This window comes from Uloborus diversus, chromosome 1 (genome assembly GCF_026930045.1).
Source record: "Uloborus diversus isolate 005 chromosome 1, Udiv.v.3.1, whole genome shotgun sequence".
Taxonomy (NCBI): Eukaryota; Metazoa; Arthropoda; class Arachnida; order Araneae; family Uloboridae; genus Uloborus; species Uloborus diversus.
This window is the reverse complement of record NC_072731.1, coordinates 27,920,478-27,944,084: the sequence shown is the minus strand read 5'-3', so window position 1 is coordinate 27,944,084 and position 23,607 is coordinate 27,920,478. Positions and strand designations below refer to the sequence as shown.

General features: G+C 32.5%; 1 protein-coding gene across 2 annotated transcripts in view; it reads right to left on the bottom strand.

Moving 5' to 3' along the window:
• The window catches only part of LOC129234504 (suppressor of tumorigenicity 7 protein homolog), a 71,165-nt gene extending 52,201 nt beyond the window's left edge, over nucleotides 1-18,964 (bottom strand). The window contains exons 1-5 of one of the 2 annotated variants that reach the window (XM_054868504.1): nucleotides 18,788-18,964; nucleotides 16,805-16,887; nucleotides 11,082-11,268; nucleotides 2,446-2,616; nucleotides 1,502-1,580 (exon numbers count right to left, since the gene is read on the bottom strand). In XM_054868504.1, the coding sequence (XP_054724479.1) occupies nucleotides 1,502-1,580; nucleotides 2,446-2,616; nucleotides 11,082-11,268; nucleotides 16,805-16,887; nucleotides 18,788-18,938 (671 nt within the window). In that variant the 5' untranslated portion in view covers nucleotides 18,939-18,964. The remainder of the gene's footprint in view (nucleotides 1-1,501; nucleotides 1,581-2,445; nucleotides 2,617-11,081; nucleotides 11,269-16,804; nucleotides 16,888-18,787) is intronic. The other variant, XM_054868505.1, reaches the window with a different exon arrangement.
• Between the last annotated feature and the right edge of the window lie 4,643 nt (nucleotides 18,965-23,607).

Sequence of the window (23,607 nt, the reverse complement as noted above, 5' to 3'; positions counted from 1 at the left end):
GAAAGATGCTGAGTGGTTATTTCATGCACTAGACTAGTTTGGTGTGGAAACTTTGGCTGTCAGTGATGCTGAAAGGGATGCAATAACATTCACGAAATCAATACTTAGCCGCCAATAACAAAGCTAATCCTTCTTTCAAAAAAATTCGTGTTGTGGGCGAAAAATTCGCGTTAGCTCTAAAATTCATTACTCGTGAAAAATTTGTGTTATAGCCATTTCGTGTAAGTCAAATCACGTTGTAGCGGGAGTTGACTGTATTTCCATTGCTTACCTTTTATGTAAACTTAGTTATCTGTTTTGCTGCTTAATTTTGAACATTTGCATTAGTATAGTTAGAAAATTTCAGAAATGTCAGTCAGTTACCAAGTTGTTCTAATTACTGTAATTCTTTATTGTAGCAATATTTTCCAACTCAAATGCCATAGACCAAAAGTTTATTCATTGTTCTTTGATCCTGATTTGAATTTAATAAAAAAATCCTTTTACTTTCAGAAAAATCTCTCATTGAATCAGTATTACTTTTCACATAGGATGCAATCATGTCAGTCAGTTACCATGCTTTTAAAAAATTTTCAAAAATCACCCAACATGTGTTAAGGAAATTCAATTATACCATGAAATTCAGCTTAAAAAGCACAATGATTGAGGAGAAAATATTTTAAAAATTAATATTTTGTGGTTTATGTTTCAAAATACTTATTGTTTTGCTCTGTGAATGTCAGTCAATTACCTGTGGAATTACCCTAATACAATATTGTTACAAGTCAGCGTCAACTTCAGGTACTCTTGGAAAATGATGATTATTTATAAAAACCTAACCTTTTTATATAAACCTTAAAATTTTTCTATGCTACATGGAATAAGGAATTGAATGATTAATGATGAGACTAACAAATCAATGAAAGCGATGATGAACAAAGTCATACTCGACAAAGGATTTTTCAATTATAATAGCCAATGATCGAATAAGGCACATTTAAAGAATGAAACTCGCGCCACAGCTTGATAAGTTGATAATATGTTTTGGCAATGTTTAACATGCAGAGAAAGACTTTGTGACAAGGCTGAACTAAATCCGGTAGCTTAACTGTTTTACTTGGTAAAACTGTCATTTCAGGAGAATGAAGAAACAAAAAAAAAAAATGGTTAGCAATGAACGCTATCTACTGGAGTTAAGAGAAAATCCATTGCAGTTAGGGTTACGATTTCAACTATCAAAATATCACCAAACAGGCAATGGCTTTGTTCAAATATAGAAGCCATTTTCACCTGGCATACCTTGATGGGCAATTTTCTAGTATAAATATAAGTACCAGAGAACCATTTTTACACCTAAATTTACTACACCCATTTTACCCAAATTTTCTGTCAAAACATAGACTTTAGTTTTGAATGGCAGATCAGTTAGAATGTCGATGCATTTTTTAAAACAAAAGTAACTATTCATCCTAAAAATATTTTTCAATTAAAAATTATTGATTGGGAAAAAAAATCAACATACTCTGCATTTTTTTCCAAGGCTTGATGTGCAGCTTTAACCCTTGCTTCAGGATCTCTTTCTCGCCAAGCTGTTTGCATTACTGGAAAAAAAGAGGAAGATATTTAATGCTTCCTAATTTCATGTTTCAGTCATGGGAATAGGAAGAAGTCGAGATCTAGCGAGTATGGTGGTTGTTTCTTTTAGTGTCTAATCAAGCTTAAAACAAAACTTAAAATTGATCTTTTGTTTATACATTTTCAAGCAGTAAACAATCACTTTGCGAAACAGGTTGTACCTGACACACAAATGACCTCTACTGAACAATAGTGGGGACAGATGGTCAACATCTGCCACTTTACAGGTGCAGTGTTTTGCTTTGTCATTGTTGCCAAATCGGCAATTCCGACTTCATTCGCTGAACTGTACTGTGAGAGGTCGGCACGGCCGATTATTTAATCTGGGTGATTAAACTTAAGTTTAAATGGCTTAGACATAACATGGTGGCCAAGTTTAGGCTTATCACTGGCCATGACTGTCTCACAAAACACCTGCACAATTTTCAAATAATTTTAAGTCCTTTCCTGAAGTCTTTTTGATCTCAAGTGGATCAAGGGTGCTGATCATCTCATCCTTAGCCAGCCCTTCCCAAATGCTCTCTTGAGTACAGATACTGGGAGGCCAGGGGCCTTTTTCATTCTTTGACTAATACTACTGCTTTCATTTTTTGAATATATTTGTTTATTTGCTATTCCAGTTGCTTTTCTATATCTGTAGTTGTCATTCAATCTTGCCATTAAAAAAAAGTAAATTTTGCAGTAATTAAAACTGTTTACCAGCAATAAATAGGGAAACAACATCAATAACATTAAGCAAATATATATATACATAAATTAAAAAAGAATGCAATTTATAAGTCAACTTATATTAGTAGAATAATTATGCAAATTGGAGAATTTAATACATACTTTCATATTCTGGTTTGTTACCATCTGCTTCACATGTAAAAAAAGTCTGATGATCTTGAGCAGATAAATTCATATCATAATAGGTAAGAGGTTCTTTATTAGTTGTCCACAAAAACCTATTATATTCCGAACCTCGAAAAAGACTGAGTGGATTCCTCCAGACTTTGCATTCTGTTGAAAGAAGTATAAGATTACTGATCTCATTTCACATTAGAATCATATTTTCACAATTTAAACAGGTCAATTTAAACAGGTGGTCAACTTACAAGGGTGGTCAATTTTACAGGTTTTACTGTACAAAACCAGGATATTTTCTTGAAAATTATTGATGAACATAAGAACGAAATAGATAGACATAAAGAATATAATAACATTGGGTTTAAAAATATAACTAATAACATTGGGTTATAAAAAAAAATAAACATCTAATTACTCTTTTGAAACTCAACAGTATTTCATTAAATGTGCTACAAAGAATTTTTTCAACTTTTGCAGATGTAAATAATGAATCTTTTGACACTTTTGGAAGAAGAAGAACTTAAATTCATAGCAAGTTTTATACAAAAAAGATTGGCTGATGACATCAATAAAAATCTTACTGATTCTTGTTACATTTTCTATTAAAACATCTCAATTTCTAGCAACCAAAGTATACTCTTATTTTTCTGAGGCAATTATATATACAATCTATCATCACCAGCAGAATGGTGGGAATCACTGAAGAGATACAGTGATTTAGAAAGTATTTCTAATTTTGCATATCCAACTTTTTCATTGCCAGCCTCATGAGCAAGTACAGAACTTACATTTTCAAGAAGCAAACTTAGAAACAGGCTTGGACTACAAACTGCATCAAAATTGATAATGGCTTATAAAACCTTAAATTCTGAAGATCAACAGCTTACTGATGAAACATAAATGCATACCTGCCAACATTCAAAGAAAAAAATCCAGTAGATTTTTTTCAATGTAGCGCAATATCGCTTTTTTCCATGTTATTGAGGGGAAAATAGGGATTTTTTATAATCTCTTAAAGTACAATCATATGCAAGTTCCTTGAGTCATATGCACAGAGTTAAATTAATGAAAATAATAAATGGAAGAATAAAAGTTAAAGTAATACTTTTTCAATGAAAAGTTATTTAGGGAAAAAAAGAATTTCAATTATCTGTAAAAATTCAATCATAGACAAGTTTTTTCAGGTCTTAAACAAGATTTAATCTACTTTTTTTCGGCCGCAAAGTGCCCGATAATAGCGGTCGTTTTGTGTAGAAGAAGAAATGTTGTAATTAAGCAACATAGGCTTAGCGATGAGTGCGCGAAGCGAGATCGCAAACGTAAACAAGAACTGATGTTGCCAGATTCCAATGTGCTAAAGTTTGAAATTGAGTAGGAAACTTTCAAACTATGGAGTAAAAGCGCTAAAACGATGTAAAAATTTATTTTAAAGGTGTTTATTTATCATTTTCGAGAAAATCCCTAAATGGAGGGATTTTTTTTAGAGATTAATAAAAACCGGGAGATTTTCAATAAAAATCGGGAGACCGGGAGAAATGTCAAAAATCCGGGAGTCTCCCGGAAAATCCAGTAGAGTTGGCAGGTATGTATATGACAATTATTAAATCTTTTTCAGTCTACACGTATTGAATACTATATTAAAAATTTCTAAAAATATGGTGAAATGCTAAAAAATTCTTTTTTCTTACTCTGCATCATTCAATAAATTTAACTTCAAAATATTTTTACTGTTATATTTTTAAAATTTTTATGATTTTTGTGTGCTGCATGTTTTTTTACAGATATGTTAATGTCATTACATAATTAAATATTACATAAAAACTAAACATTACATAACTTATGTCAGGGATAAAAACAGCCCAAAGTCAAAAAAGAGGAAAAATTGCGTGGCTTAAAATTTGGATTTTTTTCTTAATATTAAGCGAAAATATATTGATATTATGCTGTCTTTCAAATATTAATAGAAAAAAAATGTTTGTTTTTTTACTTGTAGAAATGCTAGCATATAAAAAAAGCTTGCATTTTATTTAAGATTTTAACAGATATTTCAATTCTATTTATCATTTTCAATTTCACACAGTCCACAAATTATATGAAATTAAAACTATAATGTGACGTCAAATTCTATAAAACTTTTATATAATTAAACACTAAAACACAAGCTGAATCATTAGACACCATAATTACAAAATGACATTATCAGTGTTGCCAACCTTGGAGAAAAAATTTGAGAAGCACCTGTGGTGATTTTGAGAAGCATTTTGAAGTTTTGTAGAGCAGCTGGGTATATTGTATATAAAAAAAAAAAACTAAAACCAATTTAAAACTGTTTCTGAGCTTGGATGGTCATTTTAAGCATTATCATAAATATAACTACTTTAAAATTAATAAAACAGCATTAAACACTATGTCATGCTTGGAAAGTATATATGCATCAGGGGTCTGGCTAGAGGATATTTGGGTCCATTAACGGACTCTTCACAAAAATCCAATCAACCAAAATGGACCTCTGTCTGCTACTGTCAAATAAATATAATCTCCATCAACTAAAATGGACCCTTTACAAAATTCTGTTAAACAAGAAGATCTTTCACTAATTGTTTATTAAAAGAGCAGATCTCAAAGCAAAATAACGCATATTTCACTGTATGAAACCGATAATTTTTGGAACCTTTTTTAAAGTCAAATTAGAGGGATCAGCTTACACAAAATCTCCTTATATTGCAAAGAAACAAATATTGCCCTCTTGTGATGCTCATGCAAGTGATAAATAATTGCTACTGTCAAATAAATATAATGCTTGTTGTTTGTTTCTTGGAAAGAAATTAACAGATGAAAATGTCTAGTTTTAAGTAATTTTGTTTGTTTTACGACAGCTAATTAGCAGTGGTGTTGTAAACTTTTCTGAAAAAGCGTTGGTAAGCACTTTTCTCCTGCTCATGATTTAATAAACAATAATAATAATATATATCAGCGAAATGAACTTAGAACTGTAAATAGATAGTAAGGGTGGGGAAAAATATGATTGCTTCAAATAGGGTTACCAACTTCAAAAGTATCACCACTTAGCGTCTGGCTTAAACCTGTATAATGATTTGATTAAAAAATATTCTCATCATTTTACCAGCTTGTCAATATTTGCGTTTTTAGGTGCAGTATGATGTTTAACTGTTATTTTGGGAGAAAATTATATGGGTTTGATTTTTCGATGCTAACAAGGATGATTAACTTTAAACATTTTACTTTCCGTTTTTTTTCTTTAGATGTATACATTTGGAAAAATGCAATCTTTTAACTTCCGATATGAAAATATTTCGTTCTTTTTTCAAGCTTACTTTGCTTTATAGCAAAGCAAATAAATGGAAGTAAATGGAAAGTCTCTATTTTTGTTAGAAGGCTCATTTTAAGTTTTTAAAGCAATGTTCCATTTTCTTTTATGAACCAAAAATTAAAATAAAATGCTGAATTGTTGGGGTTTTTTTTTCTTTTGCTTCAACTGTGTCCACAGATATTAATGATGTGTTTATCATAGGCCTCTAAAATGCAATTTTAAAATAATTTTATCAGAAATACTTCTTTTAAAAGACTTTTTAATACTTTTGAGAATTGCGATTTCTTTGCATCCACTATGGGAATCTGATTTTTCGAATTTTTGATGTTTAATATGCTTTGTTAAGATGTAAACAAATAAAATCTCTTTTTATTTCCGTTAAAATCACGGAATTTATAAGCTTTAAAAGAAATTCTGTGCTTTTTAAGAGTGTGTTGGGTCAAAAAGTTAATGCTGAACCCCCTTGTCTGAATTTTATTTTTTTGTTTCAATTATTTTAAATACTGTACAGAAATATTTCTAGTATAATTTAATATAATTTAGAATGGTAGATAAATATTGATACTTGAAAGAGTGATGCCGACCCCCCCTCCCCTCCCACGCTAAAGACTAGAAAAACACCCCAGAATGATATTCTATATTCTCAAAACAGAAGAGGAAAAACTCAACTTTAAGTTTAAACAGGGGTAGAAGTGATCGACTTGTCACATATAGGACATTTTCCACAAAAAATATAGGACAAATATAGGACACATTATATGAATAATTTTGCTATGAAAAAAGAAATAATGCATATCAGATATTATTTAGTTACTTTTATCAATGTTTTTGTTTCAAAAAAAACTTCAAACAAAATTATAACTTACATCTCAAATGATTTTCCTGTAGTTGAAAGAATAATTTTTGAAAAAAGTGTACTTTATAGACTAAATAACTGAACAAAATTTGAACACAGATGATTTTTATTTTTATTCCTCACTCATGACCCAAGTAAAAATTCCACTATTATTTGATTTTATGCCTAAACAGAACCTTTTACCACTTCTATTAAGAACAAACAGAGCTTGAGGAGGATCCTCCTGACGTTTTTCAGAGTTTTCTTTACGCTTGAATGCTTTAGCATGCTGCCTTAAATGGTTGCAAAGTGACAAACAGTTGCAAAAATGGCAAAAAGCGGTAAAATCATCTTTTCCTTTACTGCACATGCACCAAAAGTTGTACAATTAATGTCCTCCTGGTTCAACCACTCAACACGAAATTGTGTTAAGCAATGCGATTTCGCCATTATAATTCCACTTAATACAACAAACTACGTTTTAACGTCATAAGGAACTAACATTCGATGATCCCAAAATTTTACAAAAAGAAAAGGTTGCAAAAAGAAGATTAGAAAATTCCAATTAGAAAATGCACTAAACACAAAAATATACCAACGATTTGATTTGATTTGATTTATGGTAACACACATTGGGGAATATAGCTATTCTCAGTGGAGAAGATTTTACCTCTAATAATCCACAACCTTTCTCCATATTTTATTTCCAGGACAATACACATAAAAGATGTACATTACATAGGAATAAAAGAACACTCATGGCTACAGATGGGAATCGAACCTGCGCCTCTCTGCTTACAAAGCAAGTTGGCAAAACCACACGGCCACCAAGGCCCCTATACCAACAAAAACGAAAACCCCCCATGATGGAAAACAAAACAAACAGCTGTTGCCCCCCAAATGCAAAATTCTAAAACCAACTTCAGACTTAGTTCTCGAAACTCCACCAACTATAGAGTGATGTCACATTGCTGTCGCCAATGAGAGAAGATGCCTGTTGCAGGATTTAGTCAGTTGCGTTTTTTAATTTGAAATTCGTTCGGGTACGTACTTTCAGCGAAAAATCCGATGTCAGAAAGTTTATTTACTGTTCTTTTTTAAAGATATATAGGGTAAAAAAAGGGAATATAGAAAATATAGGACATTTTTGAAAAATATAGGAATTATAGGACAATTTTGATGCTTTTTTTGAAAATATAGGAAATATAGGACTACTTCGACCCCTGGTTTAAATGATGCAGCTTGTGCCATCTCTAAATTCTAAAATTTCCTTTTAACTTTTTTTTTTTTTTTTTTTTGTGAAATTATTTAACCTTTCACAAAATTAATTCATTTTTCACAAAATTATTTGATTTTTCATAAAAAAACGGACCCTGTGAAAAATCCTGGACAGACCCCTGTGCATCTTTAATTTCTTATACAGTTGGCTCTCTGTTTAACGACGCTCTAGTCAACGACTTTCTCTACTTAACGACAGCTTTTCATGTTCCCAGATTGTCCACTATAATGTTAAAAGCATTCTATAAGGGCGCTTTCTACTTAAGGACGATTTTTTGTGGTCCCTTAAAAGTCGTTAAACAGAGAGCGAACTGTATTTACATGCATATGATAGTAAAATAGCACAATATAATTAAAATAAATTAGAATTCAGTAAAATCTTCAAGAGCTATATCTCTTGTAATTATTAAAACTAAATCTGACAAATGATGTTGGCTTGAATGGGCATGGCATATATATATGTATTACACAATTTTACACATGGGAAACGGAGGACTGGCATGTTTCTGGAGTGATCTCTTTGGATATGGATTTGTTTTCTTACTTTTACGGTGATAACTGGAAAGAATTCTGTCATGTTGAACAATGGAATGGTTTTATATAAATGGATCTCAAGGTAAGATAATTTTGTTATTGGCAGGTACTCTCCCATGGATGGCTAATTATCGGAACTTGTTTTCCTAATTAGTCAAGGCGAAACCCCCTGCTTTTAGTTTTAGGTTTGAGCTCTTGTTTATTGTTTATAGCTTAGCATGTGGTGCATTTGCCCAATGTTACTCTATATTGCATGTACTGGAACTTAAACATTCTCTTTTAGTTCATAGTTAGAAAATTTTGGTCTTTTGACCATATTTAATGAGTCCTCCCAACTGCTGAGCTCTGGATTCATACTTTATCTTTTCCTATTTAATAGCTATTTGCAATTTTCCCTTTTATCATCATTATTTTTATATAATTTGTTTAATATTTGGAATTTGGCTTGCTTATTTTATATAAGAAAGGTTGAAAATAAGTCTACAAAAAGGTATTGTCTAAGCAGTAGAAGGGCATAGCAGATAAAAATAAGAGAGTGTTAAAGAAGCAGATGCAAGCGGATTTCAAAAGCTACATCTAACGATTGCACTGTCACTCTCCAGCATTTTCCCACCAACACCAAGTTAATTCCTTCTTTCTACCCAAGAAAGAACAATTGACTAAGCAAAAAACCTGATGGGAAGGTCGGGAAGAAGGGAGGTGAGGGGGTATTTGCGGAATCACTCGAAAGTGAAAGTGAAAGGCGTGGCAAAATAATAAGCGTACAAGTCTTCAGCAAAAAATAAAATACAAGAAGAGTTGAAAATAATAGTCTACAAAAAGTTGTAAAAGTCTGAGTGGTAGGATGGCACAGTGGACAGAAATGAGCAAGTGTTATGGAAGTGGATGCAATCAGATTACTAAAATGCGTTAACGCTGGCGATTGCTACATCATTCTCGAGCCTTTCCCTTCCCCCTCTCAGGAAACTAAGTTCCTCTCTTTTTTTCTACTTTAGAATAACCACGTGAGTCAGCAAAAATCATGGCGGGAGGGGGGGGGGAGGCGGAGATTAATCACTTGAAAACCGTTGGCCAGGAAATGAAAAAGATACAAAAGAAAAAAAAGAAAGGAAAAACGCGAATCAGAAGATTTTCATCCCTGGTACTGACGAGGTAAACGATACTGTGCCACTTTTTGTATCATAAACGACATCGTATGGTTATCGTTTTGCCAACAGTTCTGATATCTCCCTATATCGTTTCATGTCGTCACCCCGATAACGAGACTGATGCATGCCATCTTTTAAAATTGGTTTTTAAAACCTAAAAACCCGGAAATAAAAGAAAAAAATACAAAAAGTGGAAAATCACTGATCTGCGGAAGATTTTCATCCCTGTTATGTACACTGCATGTTTTTACAAGTATAATAATGCAGGGTTAGCACTCTTCCAGCAGATTAAGAAATAGGCCTTAATATGGTCTTTTTGAGGCACATTTTTAACTATATGAGACTCTTTTACGCCAGTGTCACTACAAGAAACTTTTCAAGGAGGAAGATTTTCGCTTATAAACACATACATAGAAACATACAGGTATACAGTAGGACCTCGCTATAAGGTCACCCTTCGAAACTTTGTGAGAGTGACCTGTGTCTTTATAACAAAATCATATAATTTTTAAAAATGATTATGTATATAAATAGCAAAATTCTTTGTTATATCTACTATGTTCCACATTATCAGTTTATTAGGTTGTAGCTTTTTAGCAAACGTCTATGCCGTTTATTAAAGGTTGAAAGGTTTGTTAAATCCTAAAAAAATGTGCCTTTGATCAACTTTGAGGGCTTTTGATGACTACATATGGCATTAAGAGGGGCCCCTACAAGCAATACTTGAAAATAGGCATTTACACAGGCTTTTGAGGGCCTGTCGAACCCCTGTAATGCCTTATAAATTAGGAAAAATTACTTTATTAGGATTGTGGGCATTAGGGACATATTACAGGGAGAGGTTGTAATGAACAAGGGGGTAGATAGCTTTCAAAGTGCCACTAATCTTCATTTTCTTTACAGCATAGCTGGTCCCAGAACCTGTTGCTGATCATCACATTTGTAATTGTATGAGAGGAACGGATTTCATTTCATGGTAACAATTTCTTTATTAATAGCAATTAGTTTACCACACATGGTTTTTAATATTTTCAGACTCCAACTTTTCAAAACCTTTTATTTCTACTTTTTAATTTTAAAAATACATTTATTATGGGCAGAGAAACTCTTCTATTACAGATAAATATCTTAAAATTTACTGCTTTTGTGTTGAGCTTTATAAAGGCCATTGCATGCATTATAACTTATTAATGTTCATTTGTTTTATATACATACTTTTATAAGCTTCTACTATCTTATTTTTTTAATTTTCACTTCAAAATATATTATATTATTGTTTAAGAATGTATATTAATGCTATTTTTATATTGAAATATTACTTGAACGGGAGGAATCTAGATTATAGTATGTATTTATTATTTTTAAACTTTGAATTCTCAACTAAGTACTTTCAATTTGCCGAAAAAGTCGACAAAATTACATTTTTTTTTCTAGGGTGGACAAAATAGAACAACCCTGTATAAGGAAACATATAGAGTAATTGAAATCTTACCAGGACCTGATTGCTGATTGCTGCTGGAACTGCCACATCCATTTCCATTTCCTTCATTTCCCGATGAACCATTAGAAGCAGTATCCCCATTGTTATCTCCACCTCCCAGCCAAGGAGATATGTGGTTCAAGGACACCTGTTCGATGAATGAAGTCCCATATTTTCGAAAATACCACCATTCGAAAATCTGCAAAAAATGCAAGGGTGCTTATTAAAAAGTGTACCATTTTACATGAAAAGCAATAAAACAAATAAATGTTAAACATTTTGCAGATTACCTTTTTAGCATAATAAAAACAATTTTGAGGTGTTTAAACCTTTAAATTATTTTATCTAAAATTTATTAAGAGGCTTTTTTACTTTTCCTAAAGCAAGACTAAAATGATAAAATTTAACTGATTATGTTAATGTAGCATTACAGTCGAATACTTTTAAACTGTAAAAACATGTAAATGCAATTCTCCATAAAATACACTACTTTTGAAGCAAACAATAAGTTGTTCAGTAAAAAAAACTCTATATTCTTCTGCGTAAACGTAATAACAGCAGAACATTCAAGACTGTCACTAAGTATTTCTTCTGTGAGTAAGTGAGTATTTTCGTGTAAGGAAGGTAACAGCATTTTTTAAAATGTTGAAGTAAATGTCATGTAGTGGAATCATGTGGAAGGATTAATAATTTATACTTAGTAGTTCTTTTATATCATTTGTCTAATTTATCTTTTTTCTTTTTTTCTTTGAAATTACTAAGTGGACTTCATGTGAAGCTTTTTGTCTTGAAACAAATCTAACTGAAACTTTTAACTGAATCTATTTACACAAAAATAAGCTAACAAGACATGGTTATTTAATGAAAAAGATCTGTCTGTGATCGGCAAGAACAGATACAAGAGAGGGGTAATCGCCCCCTCCTTGAGTCGAAATACAAGAAGTCTCCCATAGCCTATGTTTCACACTGAAGTTCCAAAAACGTAACTGAAGACGATCTTCAATGATGTTAGGAAAAAGAGGGCTCTACCTCGGATTTTTTTCAGAATTGTAGGCTTCAAAACACTTTTGTAGCATATCTCTTGAAACATCGGAACTTTGTACAGGAAGTTTTTCAAAGTTGGAAAAATTCAATTTTTACGATCTTAGATTATTTTTGCGGCTCTCCCATGAATGTTTTTTTTACATTTAAGTCTAAACAAAAATAATAATAATAAAAGGACTTTAAAGTAAACTAGTATGTTGTGGCTATCACAAAATTTTCTTCTATATATTTTTTATGCATTCTGACCCCACCCCATGCTTGAGGAGAAAGCAATATTCCCAGCGAAAATAAATTTACACACATAAAAAACTTGAGGACCGTCCCATTTTCCGAATAATTGCAAAAGCAAATCAAAGAGCAAAAATTGAAAGTTATTTTAAAAGCCTTGCTTGAATTAATTACAAATTTTATCTGTTAACAAACATAAGCGATGGCAACAGTTAAAAATTTTAAATCATTGAGATAATATTTCCGATCATTTCCATACAGTTAAAATCACGAGAATACACACACGACAGTCTATTCTGATTCATCTTTCTTATTGTTGCATTAATAAAGCAATTTTGATTCGAAAAAAAAAGAAAGAAAAAATCAGCACCTCTTGGAGCAATTAGTGCCAAAATTGAAACAACGCTTGTTTACATATGGGTTCACTTTTATTCCAAATTTCATCCAGAACGTAGCATTACTTTTTGAGATACAGCATTCGTAATGAAAAAGAAAGAACGTTTGATTGCACCATCCTCTTTTCAGCTCTTGAGGCCAAAATAAAATTGGCTCTTGTACCTTCTAAAGGCAACTTGCCGATAAATTTTTGTTTGATTCTGTTCATTATTTCTTGAGATATAGCAGATACAAGTGACAATAAAAAACGTTCTATAACTCAGCCCCTGTCGGAGCTATTGACATCAAAATTGAATCAGCACCTGTACACGTTAAGGGCAACATATGGACTAAATTTTGTTTGATTCTGCCTGTTACTTCCTGGGGAACAGCAGGCATGCATAACTCACGAAGCTCCATTACTTCACCCTCCTTGGAGGAATTGGTGCCAAAAACCAATGGGCACAAGTTCACATAGGGGCACATAAGTGTACCAAATTTTCTTTGATTTCATGCGGTAGTTTTTGCTGTATAGCGGCCACAAAAAAAACCGGTCACACACACACACAGACATTTTCCAAAAATGGTCAGAATGGACTCAACACACCTCAAAACTTTCAATTCCATCAAAATTCAAAAATTTGCAAGAAACCAATACTTTCTTCCATACATTAGATATAGAAGTAAAAATAAGGTTCTGTACACTCCTCCGGAATATTTAGGAAGTGAGAGTTCCAAAAAACCTTATTTGAGAAGTTCTTTCATGATGTTGGGCGGTTTAGGTTTTCTGAATTTATAAAAGGGTAAATATCTGAAATCGATCGCCCTGTCCTTGAATACTTCCTGGATCAGTCCTTGGTCATCGGTTCATTAGGTTTTCAGAAAAAGTGGCAAGTAAGGGATCTACTAACAACTAGCCCTATTAATGAAAATTTGAATTTTCATATCAGTTATTGACTATGTATTTGGGCAGTTCTCAAAAGGTGGGAACAAAAAAGTTAACTTTGAGCAATTTCAAAAATTTTCGAATTTGATATCAATTTTGCTTTTATTCCATAGTATGCATACCTAGAACACAATATATGAACATGAAAAGACAGCAGGTATTTGTAAAAATTATTAATCAGCAAATTAAATTAGCAGTCTGTAGGTAACACACTTTGGACTTTGTTGTCCTGTAGGTAACGGATTTTGGACATCATCATAATGTAAGTTTCACCATTTTTGACAACTGTTAATCTGATTTTTAACTTTTCCAATGAAAATTTAATTTACTACTTTTTGAATTTTGCAATTTAATGATAAAGAGGATATTAATGAAGTACTTGAATGGCTATGCATACTGCTCTTTACATATAATAAAGTTTTGGAATGATTTTGAAGAAGTTGATGAAAGGTAGAAAAAAGCTTCATGGAAATAATTATACAAACTTGTAGTTTGATTTATTGGGACAAATAAGGAATAAAAATAGAGACAAATACGACATATATATTTTTAAAGGAAAAATAAACAAAATATGCTTTAAGAAAGAATGTAAAAAGTGACATCAGTTTTAATAATGAATATTTTTTCTAATGTCATAAGAATTAAAACGATGTCTAAAAAAAATTATTGAAAAAAGAAATTCGTATTTCTATTTGGAGATCGTTAAATTATGTTTATAAGAAAGAAGAGAAAAAAAAATTCTAAAATAATAAAAGCGGTGTGGGGGGGGGGGGGGGTTTCCAAGCGCAGGTGATAAAGGCGCCAAAACTGGTGCAGCTGACGATTAACTACATTTGTCAAACTGGAATCTCCCTCTGGTAACCTTTAGCTTATCGTATACTGTGTTGTCGCCAACGGAGGTTTGCTTGACGATTTTCGCTCAAAATGGCTTTCGTTCGATCATAACCAGCCATGTTTCTACTGTAATTTATGTATTGTTCAATGTGTAACGTATTAATTATGCAAAATACCAATGGATTAAAGAAGATAACATCATAATAATCTTTTTTATTGATGTTAGAAGACACTGGATTACAAAAAAATTATAAATAAACGGACAGAATTATCGGCGTCAAGATCGTAACGCCATTTGGACATCTCACATGTATGTTTAAGAAAAATTATTTTTCTTCTAAGATACTGCATAAAAGCTTCTGAAAACACTTTTAAACAATTAAAAACTGATTCTGAGGATCGATAAATACCTTTAAAATGAAAACATCATATACTTAGTTCTCAAATAATAGCATTGTAAAGATCGTAACTTTTGGACATGCATCAAATTTCAAACTTACTTTTTTCTAAAATCGTTTACAAAGTAAATAATCTGTCTTTACTTTTGTTATTTGTGTAAAATATTAACAAAAAATTATTCAGTGTAAGATTCATGCCTTTAATTTTCTTTTTGAAACGTATGGAAATAATTTAAAAAAAAATTTTTAATGGTAAATTTGCTCAGTTAACGTTTTGGTATGTCCAAAATTGTGCCATTTAGCAAAGAAAATATTTTTAAAAGGCATTTCAAGAGCTTTTTTTCTATAATTTATGTCAATTCTTGTCTCTATACAGCATAATAATTTACCTCAAAAATTTTAGAGTTAATTAAAATTAAAGTTATTTGGTGTTGAAGCTTCAAAGTTGAAGTCTGTGTTTGCTCCCACCTTTTGAGAACTGCCCATTTCTCTAATCTAAATACCAAACATGAAAGCATAATACTTCAACTTATTCCTGACAATACAAATTACTCAAGTTATTTAGCATTCATAAGAGAGTGAGTGTTTCCCCAAGTATTTTCTCAAGTGCTCAGCATCCTGCACTTTGCTAAAGCAATCTTTTAGGTGCTCAAGGGGGGATTCAGGAGGGCCAAAGGTCAGCTGACCCTCCTGTGACAAGAATTTTATAATGATTATTAGTAAACTTCAAAAGAACAATAACTTCTACTGACAACATTTTTACAGAGCACTTTTCCATCTCGAACCATGTCGTTCAGAAGCAGATATAAAAAACCATTTTAGGGGAGGGGGGTCATGCTGAAGAATGACCCTCCCCCCCCCCCCCCATGATTGAATCTACAGGTTTGGGTACAAAAGATTTCTGAAACTGCTTGGGGGTCAATAAAAAGCACCAAATCGACTAGGAATAAAGCACCTAATTGGGGATAAACGTTGCAAATTAATTTCATAAGCAACGAAATAAAATAATAGTTCAAATACTTACTTTCAAAAATAACTAATGAATTGAAAAGATAGTGTAATCGTTTACATTTTATGCATAAAGTGTTTGAAAACAATGTGGACGGATGTTTATGCCCACAATTCAAGGGGGGAGGGGGGGGGGCATGACTCCCAAGACCATCCCCATGTTATCTGCCACTGATGTCGTGTGTAGCTGTATATGTGCGTGTTTTCCAACTATAGTTCTTGGTAACATGACCAGACAGGCTGCCAAATAAAATATGACTTTTCATGAAACTTTGAGGGAGCAGACTGTGCCACTGAAATTTTTGAGAAAGGAGGTCAAGGGGTCATTTGAAAGGGATTTGATCTTATTTCTCTAACATATATGGGGATTCACCATCCCCTGTAGGGAGAATGGACACCCCTGCTTTATTACTGATACTTGTTTACATAGGAGGTATAATGCTGGCCATTGAAACTTGACCTCCCCTCCTTTACAAAAAGTTTTGGATCTGTTCTTGAATGTGCTGGCCTCTTGTTTTGCATCACTCATTAAAACCTTCTAGTCCCTTTTGATGTTTAAACAGCATTTAATCCCATAAGTAAGTCATCTTTCGCAAAAGGCAAAAATCATGTACGGCTGGTTATAGAATATGCCTCCCTCATTTTATTTGTCCACTAGAAGGCAGTGGGAAGAATGAAAGAAAAAATCCTATTGAAGTGTACATCAGGTTTTATACATGTAGTAAGTACAAAAAGAATAAATAAAATCACATCTACAACAGAATTATTTTGAGAAAGTGCATGTTTAATTGAATTAGCATAGTCTTATCAAGAAACATCCTGCCCTGTCTCTTTGTTAATCAAGGGAAAACATTTCATCTTCAAAACATAAACTCCAAAGAAAATTTAGAAATAGCTTTTACCAATATAAGACCAGATATTAATGATGAGGTTCCAGTCAATGCAACATAAAACTTTGGGGTCAAAGTGTTCAGAAACATGGAAGCTGAAAAGAGAAAGTCGAATGTTAGCACACTACAAACAAAATTAAGAACCCAATTTTATAAATGATTGACGTTTTTAAATGTTTTCTCATTTATGAGACTTATCAGCACAACATTAAAGGAAATTATATGAAAATTGTAACCTTGATAATGAATATCATTGCTTGCAAATCTATGATAGAGAAGATATAATGAAACATACCCCCCCCCCCCCCCCGGAAACATCTCTTTTATCATTTTATTTTCAATTTATTGTTTTATTACTTAAATTGACATTGATTACTTGTCTAAAATGTATATAAATAGAGGTCATTGGTATAAATAAAAATTTATCGCAATTGAAAAGTCCGGCAACCCTTTTTGCAGCCCTTGCAACTGAGCCAATTGGTCTCCGTTTTAGGGAAACTATGCATTAAAGCAATGTGTAATAAAAAACAGAATAAATAGATTCTTTAGAAAAAATAACCAAAACAAGAATTTTTTATTTTTAGCTGAAAACCACTATAAGATATCAGTAGTAACATGAAGCTAACCCAAATGATTGAAAGTTACCTTAAATACTTTTAATGTACTTTAGTGAAGTGATGAACAAATGTAACACAGGTCAAAGCCTGAGTAAATTAGGAAAAAATATTTCTAATGTTAAAAGTACTACAGAAAGATTGAAAATTGTCTTACGCCCAAGTCTGGTGAGGACAGTTTAGCTACTCAGATAATTTTAGAAGATTATTTGAATGTTTTTGAAGATCTAGTCTATATGCCTGAAAAAGCCTCTATAGTGAGTAAGTAAAAAATGAGTGCATAATGGTGTAAAATCGGACTTGCCAGATTTCTGAAATGTTCAACCAGGACTCCAGACGATTAATACGTAAACATAATACACTAAGAATAATTATACTTTGCATGGAATTATTTTATAAAATGATGTGAAATAAAATATTAACTGATGATATATTTTTTGAGGCAGGGATAGTAAAAAAAAAAAGCTTTGAAAAGAGAAAATAGTGCACAAATGTCACACAGGATACAGTGGAATTGCTCTACATTGTTTACTTGCATAACACATTTTCAGTTTTTTGAATGATCTTTTGGTATGTTTTTTCAGTTTTCAGGTTCTCTCAGCGCCCTGGCAAGCTCTATATAAAAGGTTCAATGTTTTAAATACTTTGAGGCTAATACGTAATTGCTTAATTAAAGATCAAAGTAAGACCATAGCATGCAGTGTCAAAACTTGCATTGTGGTCAGGAAATTAATGTCAGAGTTAAGGAGCAACAAGCAATGAGAAGGGTCACAAAAGTCCTTTCAAGCATTAATTTTTAAGAATTTAACGTAGGTATAAAAACTTTATTCACCAATTGATCAAATATTTATATAAAACAAAGTGATTCAAGCAGAATTACAAGAATACAATAAATTGAACGGTGTGAGAAAATAAAAACTGAATATAGTTAGTTATAGTAAAATGTGTAGTTAAACAAAATATTCTATTTGAATCAGAAAATTATTCGACCATTAACAAAATAAAAAAAGTTCATAAAAAATCATATAGCGTGTTAAACGGAGAAATTAATATATATGCCGTGCTAAAAAAAATGATTATTTTCTCAAAATCAATAAAAAACAAAACGCAGAGTATAAGGAAATTAATCTTTTCCTTCCCATAGCGGGAAAAAAAACACCGCTTTGTTTTGACAGCTGATATGGGTAATTTTGACAGAGGACTTGGAACTAAGTTGACAGTTGAATGTCACGACGAAAACTAACAAACAAGAGTTTTATTTTGAAAGTCATACATGATATGTAAAATGAGAATGAATTTTGACTACTGGTATCCAAATAGTAGCTGCTAAAAAAGCAGAACTAGTGTAACATGTTTTTTCGTCGGCTCGTAAGACACATACCCATGTTCAAGTTTTCGTTAATTTTCAAAGGTCCGCGTAATACGTAAATGAGGAAAACAACAATCATAAGCCAAAGAAGCCACAGATATGTCCACGACCAAGTTATCCAACGTTTCGTTGTTGAAAATAAATAACTAAAAACCCGCGCCATAATGCAACTCCATGTTGACTTGGTAACATTTGACCAAGCGTTGCCATACCATAAATGATCGTTTTTGTGGGAAACTTTTTTGACGTTCGGCAACGATGGAGCATGGATGTGATTTCTTCTTCGATAAATACATTTAAAAAAAAAACATAACCACTTAGAACAAGAAAAAAACTCAAAATTTTAGTGCATTTAAACAACATTTGAATTAAAGTTTATGTAAATTCCTTGTGAGTAATAGTTTTCAAGAAATAAGTTTGTATTTGTCAACTTCGAAAACAGGTAGCGGCCGGTTGGTAATAAAGCTTGCGTTCGATGAACCTCACCATTCGACTGATGAGTAACCTGTTACTAACCGCAGCGTTCTTGGGAGCTACCGGTTAACATTAACCACTGACGTCATTGCTGTCATGTGATTAACCAACTTGCACAGGGATTCAAGTGAAACACGGCCGATCGCAATGCACCGTTGCAATCGCTATTTCCCCAATTTGAATTCAAGTGTAACATTGCGATTGTCTTCAGTCCCGATTCCCTCGCAAAATTTGCAATTGCTCTCGAGCTCTTGTAAGTCTGGAAAATCCCTCGCAAGTGCAGAAAAACATCAATGGCGTCTGTTTTGAATGCAAAGTTGATTTTAGAATTAATGGAATGTAATGGTTGAAAATTTTCAATTCTAAATTGGCAACTCAATGCAAGACTCGTTTTTGTTTACCGTAGCATTTTTGCAGTAGCTTCATTTTACATTGGAAGTATAATTGGTTTTATTTACTTAAAATATGCGATAGTTCTTCAATTTAACATTGTTTTCATCCACAAATGCAGTACTTATTTTAATTATGACTTAAAACTTGATGGCATAATATTCTGCATAGTCATTATACTACTTCGTCGTTTTGAAGAAATCAACGGAATTTTTTTCCGGCTGAACAACAAACTTGACGTTAAATCCCGGTTATCACAAATTTGCCATTTCAACTGCGCTTGCGCGCGGACTTCTGTTTTGATTTAGTGTTGCTTCTTTATATTTAGGCTGAATGAGAGTCTCACCAAATTAATGAATGCGATTAGAATATTTTCACAGCGATTTCGTGATATATTACATGAAACTACGGATATGAATAACTGATAATCTTAAGAGAAAAATGACACTTCATTATTTATTAGTTTAGAAATATTTATTTAACATAAATGTAAAACACATTGTGTACTTCAAAATTGATTGGAATATTAGTACAGAAATCCGTCTTTTGCGGATATTTTACGTTAGGCGTAAACAACTTAGTATTATACATTTTTATTTAAGCTGAGGTTTCGGCTTTGTATTAGAAGTGATGCTGCAATTCTAGTACGCTCTTCTGAGGTTAAGAATTTGGTCCAAAAAAAGGACAGACAAATCAAACACCGAATCCATTAATAATTAAGACGCAAAATTCAATCTTTACCGAGGCCTAAAAAGTAAATCAGAGCAAACTTTGTGAGTTCTAATTTTTATCTGTTGCTATCTCATATTTATTACCAAATTTAAAATGTTTGTAATTAATTTTCGGAAGATTTTTGTAATCAGCTAAGTCGGCGCGCAAGCGCAGTTGAAATGGCAAATTTGTGATAACCGAGATTTAACGTCGAGTGAACAACAATACAAGTTGAATTACGACTGTGATGAGAAATTATAATTTAATTCTCTTCATTGTTGTAATTTTACTAGTTAGTACTATACTAGTTGAGAAAGAAAAAGAAAAGGGATTGTTGAAAGTGAGTAAATTTGTTTAACGTTCACTATCTTACTAATATAAAATCTCAATTCTAGGCTAGTATTTTTCAATTATTTGCTAAAATTGCATTTACTTGCGCATTATGGTACAATAACAAAATGCATCAAACTTAGCTACATGCCCCCCCCCCCCCGTATAAGTTCCTACTATGACATGCATTGTACTCCCATTAAAAGGTAAATAAATTGTGAAAGTCTGAAATCTGGTAAATGTCGACACTAGTCAGTGCATATCAACATACACATACCAAAGGCATCGGTGATATACTTAATATTTCTGGTGAATCGCCAGTAAAAGTCGACATTCTTTAATTTTGGTGTTTTGCAGTAACATATATGTACTGCATATCCATGATTTTAAAAAAAGTAATTGGCAGAAACATTTCGCTGTAAATGAATGAAAAAATAAATGACGATCCAAATACCGTTGTTTTTTTTTTCCAATGAGGAAAAAAATAATGGCAGTACTTCACAAAGGTGCATATGCAAAATGTAGTCAGACAAGGGGGGCAAATTTGGAATTCAGTCGTTTAATACTGGTTTGGGAGGGGGGGGATAGTGAAAAGCGAGCAGTGCCAGATGTTTAATTTTTCTGTTATTTTTATTTTTATATATGTCTGTGGCAAATGTTGAAACTGATGCCCTCACTAGTGATGGGCATTATCGAGACCTTTTGATAATCAATATCTTTCCAATTCGAGAACTTGAGCGATTGATAATCCAGATCTTTTGAAATCGTAGAACGCCAGCTGAGTCAATCAATAACCTAGAATTTGTGATAATAAGAGTTCTCGAGTGATTCGATTATGCCCATCACTAGTCCTTACCCGTCTACCTTCAAGGTTTTATATCAAGTTTGAACAAATTTGAAGAAAATAATTATGGTGAATTTTGCCACCTTTCAGAAGTTGCCGCCTGTAGCAAGGGCTTGCTCCCATATATGTAGTACAGTCCAACTCACTAAAAACAAGTGCAAAGAGACCGCAGCATTTGCTTGTTATATATACCAGAGTGCTCGTAAAAAAAGGGTTTGTGGAAAAAATCATGAAAATTTATACATACTGAGTTATTTTTATATTTCAATATAACACCAAAGTTAGCTATTTTCTTTGAACTGTCTTATTTCTCTCTTTCTTGTTATTTTTTCAAGGATTTCGTGATATGAAGAATATGGCCAATGGCATCTGCGGCTTAAAACAGTTTGAATTTTTTCTGCGCTTTAGAAACTATTGAATACTGTAAGCTCCGCTTAATCGGGTAATGGATAAACGAATAACCCGTTTATACGAATAAAACCTCCTGGAACCGAATATTTCCCCATAGATGTAATACTAAAGATCCCCGCTTAATCGAATAATTTCCCCGGATAATCGAAATTAAGCAAGAACACTTATTGTTTGCATTCGACGAACCTCACCGGTTGACCGGTGAGTAACGGGTTACTAACCGCAACGTTCTATTATCTTTCGATTACCATTTTAAGCTGTTGATTGGTTGATTAAAGCATGTGATCAGTTAACTGGTTGAGCTGGTCGCAAGCAAGCATCGAGTTAAACTATAAAGTAATATTTATTGCCAACTGTCTTTACATTAAGAAAAATAGCGCAGTCGATAACCTGATTAAATAACACAAATAAATATTGTACACAATTTAGACGATGATAAATTGACAAATATTTAATGTAAGATATGGTAGACAAGGAGGGGGAAAAGGGTGTCAGAAAGTGTTCCCAAAAGATCTTGAGCGAGCAATCGCCTATTATGGAATTTTTCAAAAAACAATGTTGTTCTGAAAAAAAGTGCCAAAAATAAAGATTTCATAACTGAAGTTGTAAGCTACTTTTTATAATTTTCATACATACTTGTAATATACTTGTTTATAAAAGAAATTATTTTTTTGTTTATTTAGCTTATTTCTAAAACTTAAGAAATAACACTAATTATTTCCCTTAAAAACTTGTTTTTTTATTATTATGTTTTAAGACAAGTTGTAAATTTAAAAAGGTAAATAAAATTTCCCCGCTTAATCAAATAATATTTCTTGGAACCAACGATATTCGATTAAGCCGGTCTGACAGTATGTCCAAGGCTTAAGGCTTAGAGCTACAATATCCTTGGAAGTATATCTCGGAAATGATTTAACATTCGCTTCAACAAATATAATTTCTAAATCCTCCTAAACTCCACAAATTTTTTTAAAAAAGGCTGTGTCACTTTTTCTCAGGATTTATGTCTTTTTTTTTTTAATTCAAAATGTTAATGAAATTTTTCGAGAAATAGAATAATGTTTTCTGCAGTGGAAATTGACAGAAATTTTATGACTGACAAAAATATTGCTCGCTTGAAACGGGGTTTGCTCGATAAGGTGAGTTACGCTCTTATAGGCTTAACATTGTACCAGCCAAAGGTTTTTGATTCCCTCGCTAAATCCAAGTTCTCATTAAATCAGGGCTCGTTATAAGCAAATTCGACTGTATTAACCTGATACACTACAAGAAATGGTTCCGTAGGTAATTTAGACCTTTTAGTAAATAGACAAGTGCTCGAACAAGATGTGCAGAAACAACTTCTGCCGTAGCCTCTGATAGGATGGAAACAGCATTGTATCCTCGTTGGCTATGTTTCTGCCCATTTACTTCAAAATTTGCACAGTCGGTGGCTGCAGCTGAGTTTTGCATCTAGTTATATTACAACATGCTTCCTTCGCCCTGGATCCGGCACTTGATGTACGAGAGAATAACCTGCAATTGTACCAGACAGTCCGGTTATCACATCCAAAGACTGCAGTTTGGTTCTTATTAGAACTCATCAGTCTGGAATAGTGTGAACAACCGAGCTGGAGGCAGATATCATCTCATTGGAGCTGAGAGCGCCAACAAACTGGTAGACAAAGTAAAT